At 46.5% G+C, this 21,549-nt stretch overlaps 1 protein-coding gene across 1 annotated transcript; it reads left to right on the forward strand.

The window, feature by feature from the left end:
• Positions 1-3,765: 3,765 nt before the first annotated feature.
• PRKAR1A (protein kinase cAMP-dependent type I regulatory subunit alpha) lies at positions 3,766-20,686 on the forward strand. Its single transcript, XM_054170605.1, has 12 exons — positions 3,766-3,846; positions 4,981-5,044; positions 5,952-6,130; positions 13,336-13,509; positions 14,161-14,252; positions 14,460-14,521; positions 15,010-15,056; positions 15,649-15,807; positions 17,211-17,271; positions 18,106-18,227; positions 18,933-19,014; positions 20,240-20,686. The coding sequence occupies exons 3-12, from the start codon at positions 5,954-5,956 to the stop codon at positions 20,410-20,412; spliced, it is 1,149 nt and encodes a 382-aa protein (XP_054026580.1). The 5' UTR covers positions 3,766-3,846; positions 4,981-5,044; positions 5,952-5,953; the 3' UTR covers positions 20,413-20,686.
• Positions 20,687-21,549: the final 863 nt, after the last annotated feature.

Below are 21,549 nucleotides of genomic sequence, written 5' to 3' on the forward strand. Positions count from 1 at the left end.
GGATCCAGCAACTCCTCAGCCACTTGACCTTCAAGCAGCTCTTTGCATCCCTTTAACACTGCTCTGTGTGCCCTCTCCCCATGCCATCCTCATATCCCATGCACAGCTGCCTTTCCCTGGATCTCCTTCCCTCAGCTGACCTGCTGTGCCAGTGGGCTTTTGTTTGCTCCCCCAGTGAGTGCTCAATGCTTTGTGCTTCCAGGAGAATACTGAGCCAGTATCTCTGTGGGGTTTTTAAGATTGCATGGTGGGAAGCAGAATAGAAAGCCTTAACTTCTTGCCTTCCCAGTGACCATTCTTAGCTTCTATTACTGTTGATCACCACGTTGATAAATAGCACCATAAAATTTGAGAGTAATAAATCCAGCCTTTGTAAGAGCTTCTGGGAAGCTTTGTTAAAAAGCAAACAAATTATCTTTCCACTTGGGATACTCCAGATGCTTTTTTCCAGACCAATTTATTGGTCTTTTATGGGACCAGGAATATGTAACCTACATGGTTTAATGCAGAATGGAGATGAGCCAAATGCTTAAGCACGCTGAGGTGGTATCCTCACTCAGCTGATGGGGGCATTGCAATGATCTTGAAAAGGGCTGCTGGCTTTAATCATGGAAATAGTGCTTTTGACTCCTTAGGAGGCTGAAGCAGAACTGGCTAAATACAGAAACCTAACAGTAGAGGACTTCACAAAAGAGTGGATGTGCTGGCCCAGGTTCTCCAAGGTAGTTAGATAGGCAACTGCTTAACTTGCATGGACCAAAATGTCTCTAGACACTTTCATCCAGGATCTGCCTAGAAATATCATACTTGAGGCAATGTTTCTTGGCTTAAAAATGAGAGCAACCAGGCTGCTAAAATACAGGAAGTCCTATCTTCAGCTTTCTACAAGTCAATGCTGTGAGACACGATGATTCACAGCCTCTGCCTTGGGAGTCATTTCATCTCATCCATGTTCAGACTCTGCTAATATTTACCAGTCTCAACAACTGAATGACCTACCACCAAAGACATGTGATGGTTACAATCACTGGAATCACCACCTATAGTGCTTGCATTGAGGTCTGAACCAGTACTGGCTACTAAATTGGTGTGAAAAATGACTGTCATGGGGCTTTAGAACAGCCTCTGCTACAGGATAGATGAAATGAAGTAGAAAAAATAATAAAATCACAGAATGCTGTGGTTGGGAGGGACCTTTAAAGGTCATCTAGGACCTTCAAAGGTCAATTTCCCTGCAGGGAGCAGAGCCGTCTTCAACTAGGTCAGGTTGCTCAGAGTCCTGTCTAGTCTATCCTGGAATGGGTTCAGGGATGGGGCACCTACCACTCTCTAAGCAACCTGGGCCAGTGTCTCACCACCCTCAGTGTCAAAAATTTTTGCCTTCCCTCTAGTCTGAATGGTTTAATTAATTTCTCATTACATGTAGCCAGAAGCAGCCATCACACTTCTCCCCTTTCCCCTCTCCATGTTGGCTTTCTGGGCACATCACATTGCCTTCTGCACTTGGCAGACTGGGCAGGTCTCCTCTGCTCTTCAGCAGCCACAGCCTCAGGCTGCTTCCTGAGAAACTCTGATGCATCAAATCCTTTGAAATGAAAGTTGTGGGAACGGTGCTGATGGTAATGCAAGCAATTAACTTGTGAATGTTTATTATTTGATTAGTTAAGACCAAAGCCCAACTGCAGTTCAGACCAGACCAAATGGAACAGGGCTTTTAGCAGTGTAACACGTGAATATGTGAGAACATACGCTTAGGAGATTATGAGAAGCATGGTTTAACGTCCAAAGACCTATCAGTGCTGACTCATGGTGAAGGAGTTGTGCACAGTTAACAAGAGGGAGCTCAGGGCATCACAAGGCTCCTTCTGAAAGCCTGCTCTGTCCCCTTGGTTACTCTCCAGCCTTGCTGTCCCACCTCTCTGGCTCCAGAGCTCAGGGAAGGATTGCATCAAGAGCATGGTGTACAACAGTCCCCTTATTTTCTTTAGGAGAATGTTGCAGGACAGGTTTTACTTACAGGTCTGTTCTTTGTTCCAGATGGGATCCATCCCAAAACACCAGCAGGACTTGTCCAAACAAGAAGTAAGATGTGACAGTAGCAGAAAAGGGGAAGATAAAAAGAAGTGTGCGTGGAGAACACACTAAACTCATTCCTGGTGTTCAGAAACTTCCTGTAGTTTTCAGTTACAGAAAGGAAATATTCTGCTAGCAGGGGAGCAAGTAAATTTGATATTTACAGCTACTGTTCTCTCACAGCATTTCACAAATATTAACAATTCTTCATCATTTATATTGCTTGTAAAACATCTAGCTTTTGTCTTACTGTCAGGAAGTCCTGAAGCCTGGCTGCTAATTCACCTGTAACAGACAGAAGCTATTAAACATTTGAGGAATGTGAGCTCAGGGGTTAATTTGGGTCTGTCATAAATGCAGATCTAAGATCTACATTTGAGCTGGTATCCTTTAATATGAGAACTAGTAAACAAGAAATGCCATGCCAGACAGGTCCTGATGGCTTCTCATGTCCTTGCAAAAGCATCAGTGTCTTCTAAGCTCCAAATAGACACTGACCTCTGGTTATTGGGGTAGTCTGGTTGTCATAGAATTGTTTTGGTTGGAAAAGCCCTGATCAAGTCCAGCTGTCAACCTAAGACTACCATGACCATTAAACGATGTCCCAAAGTGCCATGTCCACACATTTCTTGAACACCCCCGTGGTGGTGACTCCACCAGCTCCCTGGGCAGCCTGTTCCAATCCCTGACCACTCTTGCAGCAAAGAAAATTTCCCTAATATCCAACCTAAGCCTCCTCTGACACAATTTGAAGTCATTTCCTCTCGTTCTACCACTTGATGCTAGTGAGAACAGACCGACTCCCACTTCACCGTTCTCCCAGATGGGTTAGACTGGTTTGTTGTGGTTGAAATGCTCACGCAGGTCGAACACTGCACTGTAAACCAGCTGTGTTCTCTGCACAAGGCAAACAGCAGATGCACGATTCAGGGCTCATTTCTTGCTCTCCCAAGCCCTCAAACGGGCTCAGTCACTCCAGGCCAGCCCCAGTGACTTCTTACAAGCTTTCAGCACACAAGTGGAGGGATTCAGAGAGCTCATCTCAGCTTTATAGACACACGAATTAATTCTGCACATGGATTTTAAAGGGATTATTGTAAAATCTTTATTATTTGGGTACAATTTATTTCCTCCCCTTTAACAGTCTCTGATCCCTGCACCCGACCATTTCAAGGCCAAGGTTCATCCACCACCCGCAGCTGCACCAACATTTAAGAGCATCTTTCACCGCAGATGCCCTTTAGCCGGATTTCGGTAAGTCCGGTACTGTCAGTCACTAGGCGAGGCCTACTCAGGGGACAAGCAGCTTTCCTTTACCCGCAGCGGCCTCCGCTACAGGACCCGGCGGGCTCACTCTTCCCAAGGAACAAGGCCACAACGACCAGGCGGCCCCAGGGCCTAGCCTGGCCCGCAGTGAACCAGCGGCCATGAGTCCGTCCCGCCCCGCTGCGCCGCCCGCTCCTCTCAGCGCCCCGTCCCACTGGCCTCGTGCATCTTAAAGGGGTAGGCGATCCTCAGCGCGGACCCCATCATTCTCGCGCTGCCATCGCCCCTTTGGAGCAGCCGCGCCCAGCGTTGCCCCTTTAAGGTTACCGCGGCGACCGGGCTGGGTGAGAGCGAGGCGCATTGACGTCACGGAGGGCGCTGATTGGTTGAGCCCGTGGGTTTCCGGTGGGAGCTGCTGCCGCCGCCGCCGCTGCTGCCGCTGCTGTTGTTGCTGAGGCCGCGGCCGGGCCGGGGGCGGTGAGGTCCCGGCGGAGCCGCCCGCGTCAGGTGAGCGGCAGCGCAAGGCCTGGCCGGGCGGAGCAGCCCCCGGAGGGATGGAGGCGGCGGGGAGGCGAGGCGAGGCTAGGCGGGAAGGGCGCGGAGCGGGAGGCCTGCGGCCTTGGGGGCGGGGGCCGGGGCCGGGGGCCGGCCCTGCGGAGGGGAGCGGCGCGGTGCCGGAGCCGGCAGCTCCCGGGCCCGCTGGGAGCAGCGGACAGTGTCCCCTCTCCTGCCTTAGCTGGAACTCCTACGTTCGAGAGGCTCCTCCGGGTTTGCCCGGGCTATGCCGGGCGTCGCCTGCAGGCGCTGATCACGGAGACGTTCAGACGCTGCAACAATCCCCCGGGCTCCTATAGGGCTGGGGCTTGTCCCTATTATTGCTTTGGTCTTGGTGCTCCCCGTCCGCCCCGCTGGGCGCCTCCGGGAAGCGGTGAGCAGCCCCGGCACTGCGGTGAGAGACACGCTTGGCCTGACGGGGCAGCCCCAGCGTGGGCAGGCCGGGCCCGGGCGGTTCGCGGCAGTCTGGGTACAAGTCGGGCCTTAGGGAGGGCCTGAAGAAGTGCGGGTTTGCGGTATGTAGGGAAAAAATAGCTTGTAAAAATGCCGGAGCTGGCATTATTTCTTTGGTATGTTCTGTACTGGTCTTGCCATTCCCATGGGCAGCCGTGTCCGCTGCCAGCAGCGCGATGCTTTCCCCATAGATTGTAATTTGAAGGCTGTCATGGAGCCACTGGGTTTCTCTGGGGCTGTTAATTAGGACTGACCTTCACTGAGCGAGTTGTCAAAACAAAGGAAGTAACTGGAGAACTTTTAAGGCGCTTTTTCAGTCCATGTGAAGTCCATACTTGGTGTTTATGCAACACATAATACCTCTGTCTGTGCATACTTAGGCAGAGATTAAGTGTGGCAAGAGTGAAACCTGTTTGAAGTGTTAGCAATTTCTTATTAAGTCTCATCCTCCTGTAATCTCCAGGAGCATAATTCACAGGGGCACAGTGTTAGATTGCCTGTGTGCCCTGTGATTCTCAATCCACTGCCTCAGTAGGATCAAGCACATGGTATAACTCCACCACTTGGCTTTACAGTGACTTGTCATTTCTCAAAATTGCCTTGTCTGAATCCCATTTTTTTCCCTTTCAAAAGCTGATCCTGGGATCAACATATCTTACTGCATATTCATAAGCTGCTGCCCCTGTCCCTGTAGCAGGTAACTTTCTTTATACTTCATCCAAAATCCCCTTAGAAATCCCTTTTCTTTAGCTGTCTCAACATTAATTCTTTTATATAAAAAAAATAAAAGGCATAAAATGTGTTATCTATGTGTGTAAAAATGGATTTAAAAATGGTCTGTGACCTGAAAGGGGGGAGAGGGGAGAAAGCTGTTTGAGAACATTTTTGCAAGTGTTAGAGCTGACACTTTTTTTTCTAACTCTCTTGAAAACCTGGCTTCATAACAGCTGTGTTTAAAGAAGTCCTCTGGGTTACTTAACTGAAGGAATACTTTGTGGGTTGCAGTGTATCTATGGAGGTAGTTAGGAAATATGGACCAGTTTACACTGGAGAGTAGCTTTTTAGGAGTGATGGCCCTAAAGCCATTCTTTCTCTTAGTGGATCTGCCTTGGCATTTGACAAACTGGATTTGGCTTCAACCTTAACTTGCTTCACTTCCTAATACTTTCCATACCAGCCTCTCAGATTGCCAGCTTCCACCCACCTCTCTCCTGGTCATCATCCCACAACCCTGTACAGATCATACAGCTCTGAAGTGAGCCTCCAGCCCTACTAAATCCTGGGTTTAATCAGCAGAGAGTTCAGGTGGAACCTTCTCTGACACTGAGAGCTCTCAGGGCTTGAGCTGTTGACGCTTTTCCTTTTGTGCCTGTGGCTATAGAGCATTTTCTTTTTCTTTGCAGGTGCTGAATAAGTTCATAGCTTTCTCTCACAGTTCAGCTTAGTTGCTAGCTGTACAGGGTAAGATAGTTTTGTGCTGTGATATCAGTTAGATGATAAGGCAACAGAGCTGTCTTCTGGGCAGCAGAACGTGCCTGGCTATATCGGGCAGCGGCGTCTTTGTTTCCATTATTTATTTAACCTTCTCTTTCTCTCCTCTTCAGCAATGGCAGCTTCTAGCAGCAGCAGCAGTGAGGAGGAGCGGAGTCTTCGGGAATGTGAACTTTATGTCCAAAAACACAACATCCAGCAGCTTCTGAAGGATTGCATCGTACAGTTATGCACAGTGAGACCTGAAAGACCCATGGGGTTCCTCAGAGAGTACTTTGAAAGATTGGAAAAGGTAAAAATACATCATGGCAGGGGAGGAGAGGGGAACAGCCTAAATTTACATTGTCTCTTTGTGATTTGGAGGCTGACCTTCAGATTGGACCAGCTGGTTGAAATTGGAACTGGTGCTTTTGGGTAACAAATCCTATTTTCCAGTAGTTTGTGCCAGCTGATGGTGGTGTAAAGGCCCCTCTGTCATAACAGAGCGCATAGGGCAGGAGATAAGCTGACAAGGAGACTTACCCAGCTGGGCTGCTGTAATCCCCATCTAATGCTCACTCTTAGAAGCTAATAGATGGCACACACCATTTAGGTGATAGCTGTGGTGGTGTGTGACCTTGGTTAGATACTGGTGATAGGTGTTTGGTGTCTCATTGTGAGACAAATAGTTTGTGATAGTTTGGGTTCGGCACAGAAGCAGTCGGCCAGTGGCAGTTATCCAGGACAAGTGGAGTCAGAGGGAAGGATTTGTATTCCAAATGAGAGCAAGCCTCTTCCTGCCTTCTCTTGGGAGTTCAGTGTTGGTGTTTTGCTTTGTTGTTCTTGCGTTTGTCCTCAGGGTCTCTTTGGTGTTTTTGTTGTTGAAAGCATTCTGGGATCTTGGGAAGGGAAAGCGTTTTGTCAGCTCGGGGCTTGAATTTGAAACACTGATTTTGGATTCTTTTGAGCTGTTCATTTTATATATTGATAGCTGAGCAGAGGGGAAGAGAAGCTGCTCTGAAGACGGGAAGTTTTGGAGGCTAATGCAGAGGAAAGGTTAAATTCAGGATACAGTCAGTAAATAGTGTGGCTGCCACCTTGTACAGGAGTTGTTTGCAGGTGCTGCTTTCAGTTTTTGCATAAGGGAGGTATATAAAGAGTTATTCTTTATTTATATAAAGATATATTCTTATATATAAAGAGATATATATATTACTTGTTCTTTTTATCCTAGTTGATTACTAGTAGCTGATGTAAAGAAGAAAGAAATGAACACTAGAGATCATGCATATGCAGGGTGGCAATTGTCTTTGAATGGAAGTGTTCAAAGCAGATACTGGAAAATGATCAAATGCTGTGAACTAATTTCTAACTTGCAGTGTATTTGGGAACATTTTGTTTATTAAATGAAGAACAACTCTGCCTTATTTTAGTGTAGCTACACTGTGAGTACATTCCTTCAGACAGACTACCAGCAGCAAAACAGTAATCGGGTTGTTAAAAATCCACTGTCCCTCCTTGTTACAGTTTCTCCCTCCTCACCTTGAACTCTTGAGTCTCTACATACTGCTAAACTTGAAAACATCACCACAAGCAAAACTTCACAGTATTTACTGTATTACTACAGTTGGAGTAAATCACAAAGCAATCCACATGTAGAGATATAAAATATTCCTGTTTGGATGCTTTTGTGCAGTGGATTTATGATCAGTGTGCAGAGTTTAAGATTAAAGAAAATGTAATTTGTTTTGAGCAAGACAAGACTGGCTCTGAACTTATTCAGCTCCAGAGTACACATGATTAACTCTTGGTGATTTTATTCTGGTGCTAGAAGGCTGCCTGTGTACTTGATCAGCCTACAAGGAAGCTGAAAATAAAACTGGTTAGGTAATGGTTTTTCCCTTTTACAGTTTTGGTCAGGGTATTTTATTATGAGTTCTGCTGGCTTGGGTTGTCCCTGCCCACTAGTGCAGCTCTAGCTACACGTGCAGCTGTGGCTGCCTTCTTCCTGCTTTCTTGAATTGCAAAGTTGCTGCAGCTTTCTCTTAGGAAATTTCACTGTTCAGTCTAAGGGATTGGTCTCAGTTTAACCAGATAATGTGTTACCTTCCTAGCTCTCTCTGAACAGTGAACATCTTGTGCTGTGTTAATGACCTCCTCTGACATCCCTGTCTGGAAAGCATAAATGCTAAGTATGTCATTAAGCAGCTCTAACCCAGGGCTTAAGCTCTGGTAGGGCAAAAGTGTTTGAAAGGGAATCTGCTTCACCTTCCAAAAGTGATTCACAGCATGGCTTGGGTTGGAAGGGACCTTAAAGATCATCTGATTCCAAACCCCCTGCCATGGGTAGGGACACCTCAAAGCCTCATCCAGCCTGGCCTTGAACACCTCCAGGGAGGGGGCATCCATGACCTCCCTGGGCAGTGTCTCCCCACCTTCACTGTAAAGAATTTCTTCCTCATCTCCAGTCAAATCTGCCCTCAAACTTCAGTCCATTATCTCTCCTATCTCTACAAGCCCTTGTAAAATGTCCCTTCTTGGCTTTCTTGTAGGCCCCCTTCAGATACTGAAAGGCTCCTGTAAGGTCTCCTTGGAGCCTTCTCTTCTTCAGGCTAAACTGCTCCAACTCCAAGTCTTTCCCCACAGGGGAGCTTCTCCAGCCCTCTGATCATCTTCATGGCCTCCTCTAGACCCCCTCCAGCAGTTCAATGTCCCTCTTACTGATGTACTTTCTAAACCTGCTCATCACACTGGGTGAAATTGGGGTTGAGATGCAGGATTTGGGGTTTAAAGATGGAATTTTGAGGGAATACCATTTAAACCTGAAGGGAGGCTGCTATTTTCTCCAGTTATCCTGACAAGTCATCTCTTCCATGGTGTGCACACACACAGCTGATTCACTGGCATGTTGTTAAAATACATTGAAGAGATTTAAACATGCTTTTGAATTTCTCTTCAGAAACATTAAAATGACTGCCTCTGAGGCTGTGGGAGCTGCTGCAGGAATTTAGATGCCCTCTCTTGAGTTAGGAAAGCTGCTACCTGACTCTTAATTACTACTTGTTGTTCGCCTAACTGCTTTTAGTCTGTGTGTTCATGATGTCCTAAAGACCTCTGTTCTTTGGGCTCTGCAAACATGTCTGCTAACACCAACGAGTCCAAAAAGCTAATAGCTCTGCGGTGCTGGGCTTGGCTGTGTGATGTCATCTGAGCTGTGGAAGTTGAATGTAGAGATCATTATTCCAGCCTGCCTGATGCATCTTGGATATTGGATGTGGCTGTCCACTGCAATAAGTGCATGTTTGCAATGCTGCCTGTAAGGCAGCTGTGTGCATGGTGGGCTTTACACAAAGCTGGAATCACAGAATCAACCAGGTTGGAAGAGACCTCCAAGATCATCCAGTCCAACCTATCACCCAGCCCTATCCAATCAACTGGACCATGGCACTAAGTGCCTCATCCAGTCTTTTCTTGAAGATCTCCAGGGACAGCGACTCTACCAGCTCCCTGGGCAGCACATTCCAATGGCCAATCACTCTCTCTGTGAAGAACTTCTTCCTAAGATTTCAGCCTGAACCTCCCCTGGCACAACTTAAGACTGTGTCCCCCTTGTTCTGTTGCTGGTTGCCTGGGAGAACAGACTGACCCCCACCTGGCTACAACTTCCCTTCAGGTAGTTGTAGACAGCAATGAGGTCTCCCCTGAGTCTCCTCCAGGCTAAACACCCCCAGCTCCCTCAGCCTCTCCTCACAGGGCTGTGTTCCAGGCCCCTCACCAGTTTTATTGCCCTTGTCTGGACATGTTTCAGTACCTCAACATGTCTTCTGAATTGAGGGGCCCAGAACTGGACACAGTACTCAAGGTATGGCCTGACCAGTGCTGAGGACAGGGAAAGAATAACCTCCCTTGTCCTGCTGGCCACACTATTCCTGATCCAGGCCAGGATGCTATTGGCTCTTCTGGCCACCTGGGCACACTGCTGGCTCATGTTCATCTTACTATCTACCAGCATCCCCAGGTCCCTTTCTGCTTGGCTGCTGGAACTGTCAGATGTGAGTGGCACCAAGTCATTGTTACCTGCTCCCCACCACCCACCCTGCCTCCACAGGCACATGCCTCAATATTTTCCTGTTCTCCTAAGTGTTTCTTCTGCAAACCATGGTGGTTAAGAGGGATCTACTGTGCAGTGGTGGATTTATGGCAGAGCTTTTAATGGTGAATTTTTTAAATTCTTTTTTAAGCTTCTGAGTGTTTGGATGATTTTTTTTAGGTGTGTGGAGAGCTGATATCAATTAAATGCTAATTAGCCATGGGGTTGAGACAGTTTCTGGTGTAATGACATTCAGCAGGTGCCAGACTGTACAGTGCCAAACATAATTCTGAAATGGTGAAGCTTTTCTGTAGCTGATAGATGTGAGTCTGAGTATGTGAAGTCTCATCTCTTTAATGTTTTCTTACCTGTAATAATTTCAGTGGAATGAACAGCACAAAATTTACTCTGTGTGGTCCTTGGCACTGAAATCTTTGAACTTGCTTCATCAGCTGAAAGACTGGGATCAATATTTGGATGTAACACACAGGCTAACTTTATTAGGAAAGCTTTTTAAATCCTGGTAATGGCTGCACTGATGAGAACAGAGCACGAGGAATGCCTCTGTCCATTGTGTGTTTCATTTTAGGAGCCTCTGAACCTGAAGAAATCCATTTTCTCAGTCCTAAACACAAGCTTAACCCTAATATAATGAGAATAGCAACTGCCACTGTTTCTCCAGATCATAGTGTGTCTTTTTCCCCCCCCCCCCCCTTTGATCAGGTGCTATAAAATGTGGGTTAGTATCAGAAAAGGTATATTTAACAAAAGCTGAATCCATGAAAAACCACTGCTATGAAGACAGTGAGACTGTGGCACATCACTTACTCATGGCACAGTGTTGTCATAGAATGTTTGATGTGGCTATATGAAGATTTGTCTCAGTAATAATCTTTCTCTTGCTGCATGTGTATATAGGCTATTAAGAATGGCTGAGTTATTTGGAGTTATTTTATTATCTTCCCCACCTGTAACTTGTTTCTGTGTCCATGCCCTGCCTTAACATATCATGTTAATACAGTAATGTTAAACCTCAGATCAGGCAGAAGTTCTCAGCTCTCTTTTGCCTTAGTGCAGTTCCCTTGTTCCTCCAGTGGAGCATGTCCAGAGAAGGGCAAAAAAGCTGATGAAGGATGTAGAACACAAGGAAAAGGGTCTGGAATACTTCTAAGGGAACTGGAGAAGAGGAGGCTGAGGGGAGACCTCGTTGTTCTCTGCAACTCCCTGAAAGGAGGTTGGAGCCAGGAGGGGATTGGTCTCTTTGCCCAAGGCACAAGTGATAGGACAGGAGGAAGTTGCCTCAAGTTGTGCCAGAGGTGGTTTTGTTTGGACATTAGGACAAATTCCTTCCCCAAAAGGGTTGTCGAGGCCTGGCCCAGGCTGCACAGGGCAGTGGTGGATCCCCATCCAGGGAGGGGTTTCAAAGCCCTGTAGATGGGGTGCCGAGGGACATGGTTTAGTGGTGAACTGGCACTGCTGGGTTAATGGCTGGCCTTGATGATCTTAAAGGTCTCTTCCAACCTAAATGATTCTGTGATATCTGAGTGGGCCATCAGCCTGGTGAGGCTCTCGTTGAACACTGTGTGATCCACTGCTCCCTTTCTAAATGCTGCTGAAGTGCTTCTACCTCTGAAAGTTACAGGCTCACAATATTGGATATTTTTCATTTTATGTGATACTAGGAGGAAAATGCAGCAGCTGCTGTTCACTTATGGAAAAAGTGTCAGGCTTTAGTTCTGGGTTAATTATTCTGCATATGAGCAAAGAGCTTGTTGCTGAGGTTGGTGGTGTTGCCCACTTGGTAGAGAGGCAGTTTAAGCCCAACACCAGAGTGCTGCTCCAGCTATTTTTAAGTTCATGTCAGTTGAGCATTGTTCCTTTAATAACCAGAAGACAGAAGCAAGGTTTGAAATACATTTTGCTGCCATCCTTTGGAAATGTAGCACTATTTTATCAATGGGCAGAAAGCAGGAAGTGAAATGTCACTTGATGGATCAGTGCTTGCTCTGTGGCCATCTGAGAGGTGTAAGAAGTAAACTCTGTATCCTGCTTATGTGCTGTCCCTTTCCTCCACGTGGTGTTGTAATACATAGCCGCTGTGCACCTCCGGAGTGGAGGGAGTGTGGCAGCCAAGCAGCAATGCTGCCCAGCTGGGCAGGGATGCTTGGATCAAGGACACTGGGACAAACCCAGCTTTGAAAAGTGCTGGGAGCTTGCAGGGAACAGATGAGTCCTTGTTCTTTCAAGGCATGTCCCAAACCTCTGTTTCCTTGATGCTGGGAAAGCCTTTTGAGCTGTTATGACGCAAATGCTCTGGCTCCAAGCTTGGCTTTTTTGTTTTGGTTCTTAATCTGATTTTAGTTGATGAGGGTAAATTTTCTGGTACTTAGAAGAATCAAATTTCTGTGTGTCAAGTTAGGCTTCATTTTATTGTGAGTACTTTAGTCTTACAGAATCATAGAATGGCATAGGTTGGAAGGGACCTTAGAGATCATCTACTCCAACTTCCCTGCCATGGGCAGGGACCCCTCTCAGCTAGAGCTGGCTGCTCAAGGCCTCATCCAGCCTGGGCTTGATCACCTCCAGAGAGGGGGGCATCCACAGTCTCTCTGGGCAGCCATTTCCAGAGTCCCTCCACCTTTGTAATGAAGAACTTCCTAAGATCCAGTCTAAACCTCTCTCTCAGCTTCAAACCATTCCCCCTTGTCCTGTCGCTAGACACCCTTAGGAAAAGTCCCTCTCCAGCCTTCCCGTCTTCTCCAGTATCACTGTAGCACGGCTCAAGAGAGGGGCTGAAGAGGAATGTTGTGCAAAGTTGACAAATCTGTGGTTTGTGGAAAAATAAACCTCCTGTTTAGTCTCTAGCATCCTTCCTGCAGCTCCTTTGTAAGTGGTCTTCGTATTTCTTACTCCTAAAATAACTGTTGGTTATTGAGTATCAAGTTGGTCAATGACTTCACCTTGTTTCCAAAGCTTCTCATGTAACATGGATTTCTGAGGAGCTCCTCTTCTGTCTTTGCAATGAGAAAGGGCTCAACACCTTGTGGTGAAGGCAAGAGCTGCTGGGTTTACAGCTGGGAAAACGTAGCCTTTGTGGAATGTCTTCCATCACCTGTTGAGTACAGTAGTGGAAAGTAGAATCAGCTTGTTTATCCTTCTTAATTCATTAAACTATTAATGTAACACATTGAAATAAACACCATTGTGCTAGGAATGTTATGAATGAAAGGTATGTCTGCCATCTGCTTTGCAAGGCCTTTGATCTTGCTTGCTGTAGTCTCCTGTTTGCCTTAACGTGGGAGTAACAGGAGACAGGAAGCTCCCTTGCGTTGGCAGGGACTAAATTGGAATATAATATGGGATGGAGTTTTTTTCCTTCTTCCTTTCACTGGATTGTGTGACACAAACCTGTCTTTCTTCCTGTTTAGGAGGAAACAAAACAGTTGTTGAATCAACAGAAGTCTGGTTCTCGCTCAGACTCACGGGAGGATGAAATCTCTCCTCCTCCTCCTATGAACCCTGTGGTTAAAGGTCGAAGAAGGCGTGGGGCCATCAGTGCAGAAGTCTATACAGAAGAGGATGCTGCATCTTATGTTAGAAAGGTGCTTTGACTTGTAAATGTTGGCTAAAAGCTGTGTCTACAAGCCAAGGGCTTATCTAAGACCACTTTCTATCCAGTCTGTTAAATAACACAGCTCCTGTAGCCTGCTGAGTCTTGTGTTAACTGTACAAAGCAGACTGGTGTGGATAGGTGTTTAATTGGAGGTTAGAATAAACTGTCATGCAATTAAGCCAGTTAAGCATGATTTAGACCTGCTCCTTTTGAAGTAATTTATATTTAGATGTACATTTTATTTATATATATATATCTTATATGTAAACAAAATGCTTCCAGTCGTCTGACAGCTGCAACAACACTACATTTAACCTGCTGACAGAGCAGACTTGCTGCTGTGTTTTAGGAGAGTACAGGTGGGATGGATACTTGTGCTGTTGGGGGTGGGGGGGAAACCCTTCCAGACTTAGCTTGGAATGACACATTTACACTTGCATAAAATAATCCCAAACCACCTTCTTTACCTGCTGTAGACATTGACTGTTTGGTTTTAGATCTGTGGTGTCTGGAGGAAACAGGAGAAACTCAGGCAGTGTTTGGTAGCAATTGAATCATTTATTTATGTTGCTTCTACCCAGGGGGATGCAGAAGTTTTGCTTCAAAATATTAATCCATCCCTTTTCTGATTATATCTCAGGTTATTCCAAAAGATTATAAGACCATGGCTGCTTTGGCAAAAGCTATTGAGAAGAATGTGCTGTTTGCCCATCTTGATGATAATGAAAGAAGGTAGGAATAGATCTTTGTGGTCTTAAAGTGCAGACTTCAGGGCTGCTGAATGTCTTCGTCACGTACACAGCTGCACAGCCTCTTCACACCAGGCACTGCAAGCACATGGAGGCTGCAGGAAAAGTGGAAGGGTTGTAGAGGCAGGTGTGGGTATTGTGTGTGGCAGCTGCCCAGGCATTTGTCTCATACTGGTTTCCTTCTCTTCAGTGACATCTTTGATGCCATGTTCCCTGTCACATACATTGCAGGAGAGACTGTCATACAGCAAGGCAAGTGACAATGTTTACACTGGTGAAGGAGCTGGAGATGCTGAGCATGCTCGGTGGGGGGTGGCTTGAAAATAAAAGCATTGCCAGGAGTGCAGTGACCCTTCCTTGCTGTGTGCTCTGAAGCACAGCTCATTTTTAAGTGAGGAGGGGAGCAGCTGTAGGAAGAGGGGGCTTTGTTGCATATGTTTTCTGTTGGAAAGGTTGTCATTTGGTGGCTCTGCAGAGGACGTTGGGTCAGGTTATGGAACCTGGCCTTTGCAGTAATCCTGGAAGTGCTGCTGATCTCCCACCTACCAGTAGATGTCCTCTTTGACAGGACTGAGGAGTGTGAAATCAGCAAACCAGGCAATTTCACCCTGCAAGCTGTGCAAAAATTTGTCTCTGCCAACTTTTCTTGGGTTGTGAACATCACAGTTGGCAGAGATGGCAGTTCTGTGAAACATGACTGACTGAGAGCTTTACTCTCTTTTCCTTTTTATCCTCCTTAGGTGATGAAGGTGACAACTTCTATGTTGTTGATCAAGGAGAAATGGATGTAAGCATGCTTGGTTGCTTATTAATGCTGTGTTCACCCCTAGCAGAGCAGGCTGATTTGTAGGCCTCTTCTACAGGTCCTTCCTCTAGCAGCTTTTCTCATGCTAAGCTGCTACTTGCAGAAGCTTATTCTGCTTTGGAGCCTCTTTGCTCCTTAACAGCTCAGTCTTGCAGCACAGACCATGACTTGTGTTGAGTGTCAAAATGAAAGATTCGGACCTTGAGACAGCATTGTTCCTTTACAAGTGCAGGCTGGAGGTGTGGGACAGCCTTTAGAAGTGACCAGCCCTTGCATTTTCCAGTCCAGCTAATCCATAGCTTTCTGTGACAGAGGCTTTGAGATTTTATTTCCTATCAAAGGGTCTCAGGAGTCTCTGTGGTCTTTGTGCATGTCCTGTAGAAGAGAAGAGTCCTTTTGACAGTCAAAAGTGTGGTTGGGACTGAGATTGGCCGTGAGGTGTTGATGAAACCCTGAAATAGTCAACGCTGGCTGTCCAGATGTCAGAATGTTCCCATGGGACGGCAGGAGCTTCATGTTGTCTGTGACCAGCTCACAAGACACCCTTGGCTGACCACCATGCACTGCCTTTCAGGTCTATGTGAACAGTGAGTGGGCCACCAGCGTCGGTGAGGGCGGAAGCTTTGGAGAACTTGCCCTTATCTACGGAACTCCTCGCGCCGCCACCGTCAAAGCCAAGACAAACGTTAAGTTGTGGGGCATTGACAGAGACAGCTATAGAAGGATCCTGATGGCAAGTGTTTTTCTGCCTAATGTGTGCCTTATGTCATCGACTCAAGTAGCTGTGCCCACCAGCTAGGGGTTATGCTTTTAGGTTTGATTTTTCACTTGACCGGCTTGAGAAATGGGCCAGTGCAAACTGCGTGAGGTTCAACAAGTCAAAGTGCAAGTTCCCACACCTGGGTTGGGACAGTCCCAGGAACAGATATAAGCTGGGTACACAGTGGGTTGAGAGTAGCCCTGAAGAGGAGGACTTGGGGGTATTGATAGATGAGAAGCTCACCATGAGCCAGCAGTGTGCTCATGCAGCTGCAGAAATACCTAAATCGTGTCCTGGGATGCATCAGGAGGAGTGTGGCCAGCAGGGCAAGAGAGGGGATTCTCCCCCTTTACTCTGCACTTGTAAGACCCTACCTCAAATACTGTGTCCAGTTCTGGTGTTCCCACCATTAGAGAGACATAGATCTGTTGGAAAAGGTCCAGAAGAGGGCCACAAAGATGATCCAGGGGCTGGAACACCTCTGCTGAGGGTAGGTTGAGGGAGCTGGGGTTGTTCAGCCTGGAGAAGAGAAGACTGGGGAGACCTTAGAGTTGCCTTCCAATACCTGAAGGGAGACTGAAGGAAGGCTGGGGATGGACTTTTTACAAGAGTGTCCACTGATAGGACAAGGGGAACTGGATTTAAAGTGAAGGAGAGTAGGTTTAGATTGGATCTTAGGAAGAAATTCTTCACTATAAGGAAGGCAAGACTCTGGAATGAATTTTCCAGAGAGGTTGTGGATGTCCCCTCCCTGGTGATGTTCAAGGTCAGGTTGAATGGGGCCTTGAGTAGCCTCATCTAGCTGAGAGATGTCCCTGCTCATGGCATAAAACATGGCAGGGAGGTTGGATTAGATGATCTCTAAGGTCTCTTCCAGCCTAGACCATTCAATGATTCTCTCTGTTTCCTGGCTTTTGCTGGAGTTACTTATTTCAAACCCTGCTTTCTCAGAAAGCTGATGGCTCAGCATACATTTGCCAGGCATGGAGCCATGGGGAATCTTGCATTAGTGAACAGAACACCACCAGTGCAGTATTAAACTGGCCTAAGAAATGTCAAACCCACTGCTTAACTTGTCAGATGCATTGATTTGTGCTCAGCATTTAGCTTGCAGTGTGTGTGTGTGGCCGAGTTGTGAGAGCAGGGGTGGTGAATCGTTGGTAAGGTTATGCATTTAAGAAAACATGAAGTTCTTTATGAAGGTTGCTGAAATCCTGAAGTAATTCAATTTGAAACCAGTTCATCTTGTGGGTTTGGGGTCTGGGAGACAGGATGTGGTGTGTCTTGTTGAATTTATTTTTGCCCTGGAGCTTCATATAAAACATGAAGTAGAAGGAAAATTTACTGTGTGCTTGCTTGGCTTTTATTTTCTCTAGGGGAGTACTTTGAGGAAGAGGAAGATGTATGAGGAATTCCTTAGTAAAGTATCTATATTGGGTAAGTGAGAAGATGTCTTTTGTTCTGGAGTAGAAGAAATTCCCAGACTGGAGTAAAGCTGTTACCCAGCGTCATGATGACTGCAGGTTATTGTGATCATCCATCAAAACTGACCCCAAAGCCTCTACTGCTCTTCTGCATCATTCCAAAGTAATTCTAATTCATGTCTGGAGAGCTGATGATGCATCAAGAGTGTGTCCAGCAGGTCTAGAGAGGTTCTCCTTTCCCTCTACACTGCCTTGCTGAGACCACATCTGCAATGCTGTGTCTAGTTTGGAGCTCTCCAGTTCTAGAGAGGCACAGATCTGCTGGAGAGAGTCCAGCAAAGAGCTGTGAGGATATTGAAAGGACTGGAACATCTCTCCTGAGAGAGCTAGGGCTGTTTAGTCTTGAGAGGAGAAGGCTGAGAGGTAGCTTACCAGTGTCTGTAAATGTCTGAGGGGTGGGTGTCAAGATGAAGGGGACAGGCTCTTTTGGCTGGTGCCCATTGACAGGACAAGGAACAGTGGGTACAAGATAGAACATAGGAGGTTCCACCTCAACACAAAGAGAAACTTCTTCATTGTGAAGGTGACAGAGCCCTGGAGCAGGCTACCCAGTGAGGTTGTGGAGTCTCCTTCTCTGGAGAGATTCCAGACCCACCTGGAGGCATTCCTGCATGTCCTGCCCAGTGATCCTGACTTTGGCAGGAGGGTTGGACTGGGTGATCTCCAGAGGTCTCTTCTAAGCCCTACCATTCTGTGATGCACAAATCAGGTTCACCTCTGTGTAAAAGAGAGTGCAGAAGTCTTAATTAGTGCCCTGGGAAGCTAACTTTGGTAATGAACTCTACAGAATCTCTGGACAAGTGGGAGCGGCTCACTGTAGCTGATGCATTGGAACCGGTACAGTTTGAGGATGGCCAAAAGATTGTGGTCCAGGGAGAGCCAGGGGATGAATTCTTCATCATTTTGGAGGTAAGTAAGGTCAAAATTAAAAGCTTAATTTAATTAAAAGAACTTTACTACATGTTTTTTTCCCCTAAACATGGTTTATTCTGTCCCTTAAATAAAACGTGGAGAAAAATGAGATATGGGAATGTACTTGCCTACCAAGATTCTGTTTCTCTAGGAATTCAGGGAGGTTGGACTAGATGACCTCTGGAGGTCCCTTCCAATCCAAACCATTCTATGATTCTTTAAATGCAGAGGTTTATATTTAGTTTTGCTGTTTTTACAAATGGTACTCCCAGGGCAAGGAAAAGAAGTAACAAGTTGCTGCCAGAAACCAGTTTATCTTTTATACAGGGGAGTGGAGACCCACACTAGATAGTTAGTAATGCCCTGCTAGTGGTATCATTGTCTTCTGTCTGAGCTGTTTGGGGTTTTTTGCTGGTCATACTGGAATATTGTTAGTGTCAGGAGGAAAAAAAAAACCAAAACAGGAAGGACTTAGTGCTGTGGCTACAGAAATACCCAAAGACGTTTTATGCTGAGGGAGGAGGGAGGACCCAGCTGTTTTTATAGAGCAGTCTGGGGAACTGTGCAAGGTCTGAAGTGTTCTTTTTGCAGTCTGAGACATCCTAACAGTCCTTTCTGCAAAGCAGCTGATTTCCTTGTTGAATTCAATGTTTTGAGTGCTGCTGGAAATGGCAGTTTTTGACTTGGTGTGCTTTATTAAAGGGCACAGCTGCAGTGCTACAGCGCCGGTCAGAAAATGAAGAGTTTGTTGAAGTGGGCAGACTGGGACCTTCTGATTATTTTGGTGAGTTCCATCGTGGTGGTTCCGTGCAGCACTGCCACCATTTCACCTCTGCTGGTTTGATGACTGCTCTGGATGATAGTGATGGGATGGGTTTGCTTAATTACTGTTTTGGCTAACTCCTGTGTTTTCGCTCAATGTCGGGTGAGTGCTGGAGTCACTTGGCATTGAGGAGCGTGGGTGTGCCGCAGAAATGTGAGCCTTCTGGAGAGCTTTGATGTAGAAAGGGCCTGTGGTGGCTTGGTCTGACCTTCCTACTCTGAGCAGAGCTAACTTTGAAATTGCATCATACTGCTCAGGGATGTGTGTAGTCCAGCCTCTTGTGTCTCCAAGGGTGGAGATTCCACAGCCTCTCTGGGAAACTTCTTTCACTGTTTAACCAGCCTTGTGGTGAAGAAACTTCTTGTCTTTATGCCTGACAAGAATTTCCTGTTCTGCAACTTGTTGATTTCTCTTCGGCTTTCACTGTGCAGAGCAGTCTGGTTTTGTCGTCTTCAGCACTCCTTAGGTAGCTAAAGGCCTTAGCGTTCTCTCCAGGTCTAACTAGCCCAGCTCTTTCAGCTTCAGTTTGTACATCCTGTTCTGCACTCCCATAACCAGCTGGGGGGCACTGCTGGACTTGCTCTGTTCTGCCAGTACCTTGTGCTGGGGACCCTGAAACCACACTAGGAAGGCCACATCCAAGTCCTTATGTCCAACCTAAATTGGTCCTGCTCTAGTTTCAAACCATTCCTCCTCATCCTGTCCTTACAAAGCCCTTCTAAACAGTCCCTCCCCAGCCTTCTTGTAGGTCCCATTCAGATGTTGAAATGCACCTGAATGCATCTATAAGGTCACCCTGGAGCCAAACAGCCCAAATTCTTTCAGCCTGTCTTCATAGGAGAACTGCTCCAGCTCTGCCATTATTTTTCTGACCTCCTCTGGACCTGCTCCATCAGGTCCATGACCCTCTTGTGCTGGGGGTCCCATAGCTGAACACAGTACTGCAGCTGAGGTGGAGCAGAGTGGACACACTACTCCAGTGTGTGCACGCTGCTCCCGGGGCACGCCACTCCAAGGAAGGTCTCAGCAGAGCAGCAGAATCGCCTCTCTGGCTTGTTCTGATCAGTGTCAAACCCTGATTTTCTGTCCATTCAGCTCCTGCAGCAGCTAGACTGAAACAGGCTTGCTTCTTCACCTCCTGTGGATGCTGGTTTTGATCCCTGTTTGCACTCTGCTCTTACCCTAGGTGAGATAGCTCTGCTGATGAACCGTCCCCGAGCTGCCACAGTCGTCGCCCGTGGCCTGTTGAAGTGCGTGAAGCTGGACCGACCCCGATTCGAACGGGTCCTGGGGCCCTGCTCGGACATCCTCAAGAGAAACATCCAGCAGTACAACAGTTTTGTATCACTGTCTGTCTGAAACCTCCCTCCCTGCCCAAACCATGCTTCACCAAGGCAGACTGCTTTGTTACCCTTGTGCAGAGCCACATTGCCACTGGCATTTGCAGCTTTTCCTGTCACGTTTTAAAAGAATAAGAATAATAATAATAATTAAAAAAAGATAACAAAAAAGAAAACAAAACAGACAAAAAAAAAAAGAGAATAATTGCTTATCACAGCACTATTTTTAATTTTAGAGCATATTAGTTCTGTGCTCTGTGTCCCATTAAGTTAATAGGAAAAGTTCTATAGAGTTTATTTTTTTTTCTTTGCTCTTATGGCTTCTCTCTGTGCAACAACAAACGTCCAACTTGGGCCACTGCAGCCTTGCTTCAGGAGGGAAGAGCTCTCCTGGCACCATGCCCATAGCCATAGAGTAAGGAGGTGACAGCAGAGGGGAGATGAGAGTTCTTTTTCACTTGTTTCTCAAAGAGTCGGGCAGGTTTTGAAGGCTGTTGTCATACTCTGCTGTCTTTCTTTTTCCAATGAGAACTGCCCTTGTAATTGAGCTTCTTGTGGCTGGGAGGGGGGGTGGTTCTATTTCATTTCTCTGGGTACTGTAATCCTGGGTTCAGTTGTGAGGCATCAGCTGCTAAGAAAGCCACAGGTGGAATTTAACAGTCTGATTGTTCTTGTGTCTGCTGGTTTAAGATTGCTCAGTTATGGGTGGATTTTTTTTGGTCAAGTGTAAAAGCTTTCAAGGTTAAATAGTTCTGGTGAACTCCTGCAGTTGTTACTTCATTTGCTGACTTGCTGCAGCTGAGCTCTCCTCCTTTTTTTTTTTTTGCTCAGTGATAGATCCACCCTTTAAAGCTCCTCCTGTTCAAAGTGGCAAGAACCAAATGTTACATGAAATGCCTGAGTCTGGTCTCTAGTTCATAGGTTGGTGTAAGAATGGTGCAGCTGTCCAGCTGTTAGTCACGTTCCAGTCCTTAGATGGGTGTAGAAATCGGAAGCAAGCGTTTTATCTTCCCTGTGATTTCTGGCTTGCTTTGTATTTCTCAGTTGACTTTTGTGTTGTTGTTAATGATCCTCAGTTCAGGTGACTCTCTGTTACCAGGGAAAAGAAATGTTGAGTATTGTTTTTTTTTGGACCAGCATCAGTGGCAGGCTTGCT

Source organism: Dryobates pubescens, chromosome 20 (genome assembly GCF_014839835.1).
Source record: "Dryobates pubescens isolate bDryPub1 chromosome 20, bDryPub1.pri, whole genome shotgun sequence".
Taxonomy (NCBI): domain Eukaryota; kingdom Metazoa; phylum Chordata; class Aves; order Piciformes; family Picidae; genus Dryobates; species Dryobates pubescens.